General features: G+C 42.8%; 1 protein-coding gene across 1 annotated transcript; it reads left to right on the top strand.

Annotated features, from left to right (window-relative positions):
• Positions 1-264: 264 nt before the first annotated feature.
• On the top strand, positions 265-2,149 carry LOC137866316 (ADP-ribosylation factor-like protein 4C). The gene has a single exon (XM_068702136.1). It carries the CDS (start codon positions 826-828, stop codon positions 1,402-1,404), a length of 579 nt encoding a protein of 192 aa, XP_068558237.1. The 5' UTR covers positions 265-825; the 3' UTR covers positions 1,405-2,149.
• The last annotated feature ends 5,796 nt before the right edge of the window (positions 2,150-7,945 follow it).

Here is a 7,945-nt window from a genome sequence, read left to right as displayed (position 1 = left end):
CTTAAATTAGCTTGAAGCTTCAACTATTTATGACGCAGTTTACGTTAATTTTATTCAAGACGAAGATCTCCGACAATATGTTATTATGAACCCAAACGCTGCACGTGAAGTTTGTACCAGCGGTGTTTGTGCGTCTGTAGGAACCGGATCACCACAGCAGCTCGTGAGGACGCGCGCTGCCTCATTGGCACATGTCCCAGGCGGGGTGGAGCGTAGCGGGGCCGCCTCTTGTTTTGCGGTCTTGTTTTGTCAGCCTCTCAACAGACAGAGCAGCCGCAGCAGGTCGTCAGGAGTGCAGCGCCCGACACGAACCGGTGAACGAATCGGTGGACGTTATTTCCCCCGGTTCGACCCTCAGGAGCAGGGCGCAGTCACGAGCCTGAGAGGTGAAACTGTTCGTGCGCAGCTTCCAGAGGGTGTGTTTTGATCCTGCGGAGGACTGAATCAGAGGACACAGAAGGTGTTTTTAAGGCTGGACAAAGGTTTGTGATCATCGTTGTCCTTCACGGCGCTGACACCGTCCACGCTGTCCTGAAGGAGACGTTTAACTGTGGAGCGTCTTCGTGGCCGAATGGATGCGAGTGCGTGAGGAGAATACTAATGAACGGCGCGCTGCGTCCTGCCGAGGCGCACCGCGTCCCCCGCTGCTGCTGAGGGCCACAGCAGAGCCGATCAGTCATCCGGAGCGCACCGGGGCCTGCGCACCTCCTCAGTCTCCCCACGGGAATTAATGAGCGGGATCTGAGCACCCGGAGCCGTTTTATCTCCTGGATAAAAAAAACCACAACAACCTCCAGCAGCTGCAGAAAGAAAAAAAAAGCCAAAATGGGCAACAGCTTCTCCAACATCTCTGCCTTCCAGTCTCTTCACATCGTCATGCTGGGCTTGGACTCTGCGGGGAAGACCACAGTCCTCTACAGACTCAAATTCAACGAGTTTGTCAACACGGTTCCCACCATCGGGTTCAACACGGAGAAGATCAAGCTGAGTAACGGCACCGCGAAGGGCATCAGTTGTCATTTCTGGGACGTGGGGGGACAAGAGAAGCTGAGGCCCCTGTGGAAGTCCTACAGTCGGTGCACCGATGGGATCATCTATGTCGTGGACTCTGTGGACGTTGACAGGCTGGAAGAGGCCAAGACTGAACTGCACAAAGTCACCAAGTTCGCGGAGAACCAGGGCACGCCGCTGCTGGTCATCGCCAACAAGCAGGACCTGCCCAAATCTCTTCCAGTTGCGGACATTGAGAAGCAGCTGGCTCTGCACGAGCTCAGCCCCTCCACCACCTATCACATCCAACCTGCATGTGCTATAATAGGCGAGGGGCTTCACGAGGGTATGGACAAGCTGTACGAAATGATACTGAAGAGGAGGAAATCACTGAAACAAAAGAAGAAGCGATAACAGCTGCTGATTCTGTGGACAGTGTTTTAGTCTAATTAACTGTAAGGAATCCGGGTTCTGCCAGTGTTGCCCTAAACAAGTTTACTTTGCAGTGTTGTTTTTTTTTAAGCTTTTGTTTTTCACATCCTCAGTTTGGATTAAAGCTGTTCGACGCTGTGAAGCCCTGCTGAGTGCATCATTCAGCACACAGGAGGCTGCATCAGAGGCTGCAGGATATAGAATACATAATAACCAAAAAGACAAATATAGAAAAGAAACTTGAAATGACTCTCTGGATCTACAGCATGGAGGGAGAGACGCGGGCTGGCCCGTTCTTCTGCTGCTTTGTCGTGGACTTTGAACACAGTTTGACCCTGAAGAAGGAGCTCCTCTGCTGTAGCTCACTGAGGACTGTTATGGAACAGTAGTTTTTCCACCCACAGGAGGTCTACTGTGGGGACACACGTTTGATTTTGCACGTGGCTCGGGTCACTTGTGCCCCCTGCTCTTTTTTTTGTATTATTTGGAGGACAGACATCTGTAGTTTCAGTCTGGATGTCATGCTGACTGTTTCTTTGGGAGCATTGAAGTAGCCTTTCCTTTGCGTGGTGGACTGAGGACAGAGTGTCCACTACTTTGCACTTTTCATTTCCTAACAAAACAGTAGAGAACTACACTGTATTAATAGAGAAGCCAATCCAGGTGGTTTATGTACTAAGAAGCCAAAATTGAAGTATTTTTTGAATATTAAAAGATTTAAAATCCATGATTTGGGTGACTGTTTTTCATTCACGTGTTACAGGTTACACTGTCAGGAGCAAGTGGGATAACAGACAGCTTGGCATGATAAAAAAAAAACCTGTGAACTGCTGACCTGATTCATTTCTCTAGCCAGATGCTCACAGGTGTGGATCAAAGGGAAAAGGGTCAACGGCCACAGAGTTCAGAGAGCCTGCAGACGGTTAAATGAGAGAAAAGCCTTCTGAAGTTTAAGATGTTAACGCACAGATTCCTGTTTCAATCTACTGCACACGAGGTGAACATTTAGAGCAAAGCCGGAGCTCGTTTGTGAAATTTATGGATCTGCATTGCGGTGCAGAATTTTCTGCTTCACAACAGTGTTTACAGCAGCAACCAGTGCTCCAATGGGACCAGTACTCACCAGTATGTCCGACCATTTGTGGACAAGATGCCCGTTTCTTTGTACGGCTGCTGTGTGAAGTACAATATGTGGTCTACTTCAGTCGGAAAGCTGCTGAATAAGAGCTTTTGCTGTCTTGTTTAGCAGCAACAATCCAAAACTCAAAATGATATTCAGTTCAATATCATAGAAGTTGAAGGAAACCAGCAAATATTCACATTTGAAGAAGCTGAGCTTGATGGCTTCAGTGATTGAGTTCTTATTGTGTGTTACTAGTTAACATGAGTTAAAGTCTGTGGCAGTATTGTTTTTTGTGGAGTAGACTGGTTCTCTCATGTGGTGGGATGTGATTAAGTACATATAATACGGTACTAAAGTACATTTGGAGGTAATTTTCCATTCTGTTTTACTTTATACTTATACTCTGATATGTACTCCACTGCATTTAAGAGTGTCATGGCTTCTTGTCATGTTTCAGATGTCTCTGGTTTATTGTCAGTTCAACCAAAGAGACATTTCTACTCTGAAAAGAGATTATTTAATGTTTCACAAAAAGCAACGGTTAAAGAAAAGTCCAAACTGATTATAAATAGTTATTCTTTCCTCTCCCATTAATGACAGAAACAACTGTTTCATGGACACCCTCAACGTCGAGGAACGTTGTGAGTTTGATGCCCGTTTTTTTGTGACAGCAGGCTCAGAGAAACTGAGAGGTTTCCCCCGAAAAAAACAAAAACAAGAACAGAGAGAGCCCTGTCATCTCGGGACTACCCGTTGCTATGGCAACAGCATAGCAGAACCAACCCAGTGATTTAAGAAAACAGGTTTCCCTTCTTGCAGTCGTCTGCAGTGTTAACAACTGTGTTTACGCTGACAAGAGTCACAAACATCAATGCCTTTGTCCCATGATTTAGCCCTCGTGGTGACAATTCTACTTCTTACAGCTTCTGTTCTGCATTATCTTTATGCAGCTTTGAAGCTAAATGTTACACGGTATGCCCGCACCATCCCATCAAATGTTATAGCTATTTTCTGCATCATTTCACACCAAAATTCAGTCTCATATATGTGACATCTTTGGAAGTTATAAGGCTCAGTTTATGATAAAAGAGTCAGAGTGGTTCTGTGTCTGTGGGTATTTATAACATTTTCTCATTTGTTTCTTCAAATGAGCCAAATTTCCGGCTCGGTTTCCAGCTCTGGTTACTCATTATTGTGTCATTATTGATCTTCAGTCTCAGTTTGTGTTTAGCCAGCGGGGTTTAACTGAAGTTCAAACTGTTGGAAGTCTGTGTGGGAAGTAAAAGCCACCACATACCTGAAGGACTTAATGCTGAATTTAAGAAATCTCCCTAAGCAAACAAAAAAAACATTACACATTTTTTTTAATGCAAAAGTCAACAATAATTGTTTTTATAATGCTATCCGGTAAACCTAACCTTGTTAGAATATTCTTCTCTTGTATTTGAGTATAAAGTGAGGTCAGAAGTGATGCCTGGTTGTCTCCTTTGATTTGATTCCAGTAAAGTAGCAGAAGAGCTTCTCTGCATTTGACCCATTTGTCAAAATCTAGGAAGGCCACATGTGTGCAGCACAGTTAGCTGCATGAGTGGCCTATAAAACCAACGGCCTCCAAATATACACCGCCTCCAGAGAAGCTTGTCCTTGTTTATGTTGAAGGAACGGTTTCACTGTCAACAGAAACGCGGCCTGACTTTTGTCAACTCAACACAGTAGCTGTGCTTTTACAACCTGGAGCACAAAACTTTGGTTTATGCACATAAATGACTTGGTAAAGGTTGTCTGGATCCGACTACACATTTTTTACAGTGACTTGGAAAAGAGACCTGAAGACTACACGCTGGACTCAAAGCACTCACACGTTGCCATCTTTCACTTGCGTAGACGACCGGTGAGGTGCCACAGAAACTCTTAACTATTAGGGCTGGGTGTAGTTAAAAAATGACCATGCCAGTACCAATACCAGTACCTTTAAGGTGACACTGATACCTGTAGAGGTACCCATCATGTTAATGGAAGCTGGGTGTGTCCCACTGGCAAAGTATCACCGCATTGTTGTGGAAGCATTACAACCACCCTCCCCCCGGGTTAAAACTTTTAGCTCTGTCAGCGCTGTTTGCACCGTTAGCTGCTAGTTGCCGAATCGGACATCTGTGAGGATGTGATTCAGAGCAATGTGCAGGCGGGCATGGATTATAGCATTAAATCAACCACAATTATTAAAACAAGAATTGGGGGGCAGTCGAGTTGGTCTTTAAATCTGGTTGGATCTGAAAAGTGTCTGCTTGGTTTTAGAGGTTTTTGCGGTGCTTCTACAACGTCATGCTACTCTGTCTTTGCTCCCAAATGACAAAAAGACTGTTTTTCTGGTAAAAATCTCAAAAAGACTTGACTTGATTATAATATTTTGGACCAAGTTCATGTTGATTTCACAACTTTCTACACATGTGACTTTTGAGTACATCTTTTATCTTAAGATTAGTTGCGGAATGTGTTTAGGTCAGGCTATTCCTATCAGCAGCCAATGATAAGATGGTACATACCATGACTGAAGACGAACCAAACATAAAGTGGTTCTTGTAGTGCTCAAGATGTTGCAGACTGCATTTCTGAAATCCCCACCACCTCCCACATATCCTCCTCCTCCTGTGGTCTTTGTTGGTGTCTCCCTCAGCTCTCCAATTATCTACTTAAAGCAGGAGCATAGCTGTCTCTGCTGGAGCAAAACAAACTGCTGATTACAGAGCAGTGTGTCTTTGTGCTGCTACAATCACAGCAGAAATTAAAAGATAATAAGCTGACACTGTAAATGCTTTCAACCCAAACAGCCAGCTCTGTTTCGGGAGTCTTTTTAATGTCTCCCGGGGCTCCTGTGTTTGTGGAAACATAATGCTAGACTGGTGCGTCTGTAAACCTACATGTACTATATTTTAGTCCGAGCCTCTTCAGCGCATTAACCCATAGTGGAACAAGTGAGGGATGATATATTGTATCTCTGTACAGGTAACTTAATATCTCAGTAGTGAAATATTGTGATAGAGTGGATTTTCTGGAAATTAAACTGGGAAAATCACTTAGTTAAATTTAACCCTGCCTCCTACAAAATGACGCTTCCATACAAGAAAACTACATTCTTAATTAAGTTTCAAGGGAAATGAGTTTACGTCCACAGTTTTAAAAACAGGTGGTTAATGTTGTAAATTGAAACAAAACTAAAAAAGCTATAAAAACGTCATTAGGTTTAGACGGCAATGCAATTTTGTGGTATGGGAACATGACTTTTAGGAGCACCTTTTACTACCTCAGTTTTTTTTTTAAAATGTAAAAATCCTGCTTAATGGCAAATTAATCTGATCGCGGATAATCATTTCCAAATTGGCCCAAAAATAAGTAGTAAATTTGGAGCTTCATTTTGCTCCGGGGTGAAAACTTCACATGTTTTTAGACTGAACTTTGTAAGAAAAAGAACGAAAAGAAACGATGGAAGGGAGGATGAAAGAAAGGAAAGTTTTAAACAGGGAAAAAAGGTCAGGTGTAATGATGACATCACTATCTTATCTCAGGATGATTGGGTGGATCTGTACCAAAAGAACCAATTTTAAGTCCTGTGCCAACGTCAGCATGATCGTCTTGTTAGTGCAGAGAACATTCAAATCTGGTCTTAATGAAGTCAAGTGTTTTAAACGTGCATTTTATGAAGTCATTAACAGAAAAGCAAGAAGAACTCTCTTTGAGGTATCGACCATATATTGTGATTTCGTCTAGAAGACGATTGTAAATGATGGATGTGAGGAACCAGTGTCTCCAGCCGTCAGATAAATGTAGCAAAAAAACACAACTGTCCTTCTGTGATGTAGTAAAAAAAAGTCTCCAACATGGGAATATAGGAGTAACAAACACCAGCCTCTAAAGTGGTTTTGAACAGACTACATGCACTCAGTTACTTTACATTCTGGAGAAATAAACTGCGTAGGACATTTATCTCAGAGAGCTGCTGTCCCTGGTGGATCAGCTCTTTCTTGCTCCTGCAGCTGTTATTTTGTGTTCAGAGGGTTGATAAGCCGTGCATTGTTCGGGTGTCCCTGGCATATATAGGTCATGCTCTTGTTGTTCTGCCTCCTCCCCATTGCATGTACTGCAATGTGTGGGTATGTGTCACTGTTCTCTCAACAATATACAACAGCAGCAGTGCCAGATCTCCTTCATCCCCTCCCAGCCAACTCCATCTCCACACTGTCTTGTTTTTTCACTGTCTAGTGAAAAAATAAGACAGTGTGGACAAAAGTAGCCTGAGCCTGATCGGACCAGAGAGACAAATCTGCATTAAAGTGTTCATCTTGAGTCTTTATGGTTACAGCCTCTACATCTTGCCGTTTTATTTTGATCACTATATATAAAAAATAAATAAGCAAGCGGTGGCCCGACTTTAGTGCAGAGGATGGTGGTAATGCAGCTGGAGTCACAGTCAGAAGAAGAATTAGCTCGCTAGCTAACAACCAGCCACAAATGAACACAAACAAATGGACCACTCACGTAGGGGGAAGATAGGTGAAACCAAAGCTTGCCATCGTGGGCAGTCATTAGCCGTGTTTCCATTCAATTGTCAAGCTAATTGTAAGTAAACTTTCGAATCATCACAAAAGAGGAATGCTAATTAGGGGCATTACCATTAACTGGTTTGGAGTGGATAAACTAGGCTGTGTAGTTTTGTCAGAAACCAACCAGGAATTATTTCAGTTAGGCAAGTTTAAATTGTACTTTTGTGTCCGCTGATATTGTTTCAGAGAGGAAGACAATATAAATATATATCTAGCCAACAGTGGAAACAGCTGATCAGTCATGTGAGCTAAATGTTCGTCAGAAGAGGAGTTTCCATTTCCCATTTCATGCATCAACTCTTTTTTGATTAAAGGAAAAAAAATAAACCTCAAGCAAGCATAAGCATAAGTCCTTCAAAATACAAATACATGAATGAAAACACAACTATTGACACTGCTCTCTCACTCATACCAACTGAAAAATACGTTATCAAACTGCAAAAACCACCTGATATGTTTTTATCAACATAATGAGGAACCACTGTTAAATACCGTGGCGTCTGCTAAGTTGCAAAAATGTTGACACCAAACTAAATGTTCGCTGACAACATATTCTATTTATCTTTCAACCACACTTGCAATTAAATATAATCTCAGAGTCATAAAAGCATGATTAAACTTTGCAGTTCTCAGTTCTTGGTCAAGGCTAAAGAGTTTTTGTTGGGTTAACAGTCTTGGGTACTTTGTCAAGTCATACTGTACAAATGTGAGCAACTCTACCACTAGATGTGTCAAGCTGGATCAGTCTATCTGAAGGTTGTTAAATGTAATTGAAATGCTAAGACAGTGAGGCTTTGTACAC

Source organism: Cebidichthys violaceus, unplaced genomic scaffold, assembly GCF_023349555.1.
Source record: "Cebidichthys violaceus isolate CVI_PGR_0920_01 unplaced genomic scaffold, fCebVio1.0.p SCAF_11, whole genome shotgun sequence".
In the NCBI taxonomy this organism is placed as follows: domain Eukaryota; kingdom Metazoa; phylum Chordata; class Actinopteri; order Perciformes; family Stichaeidae; genus Cebidichthys; species Cebidichthys violaceus.
Note: the sequence above shows the minus strand (reverse complement) of the source record. Positions and strands in the feature narration are given on the sequence as shown.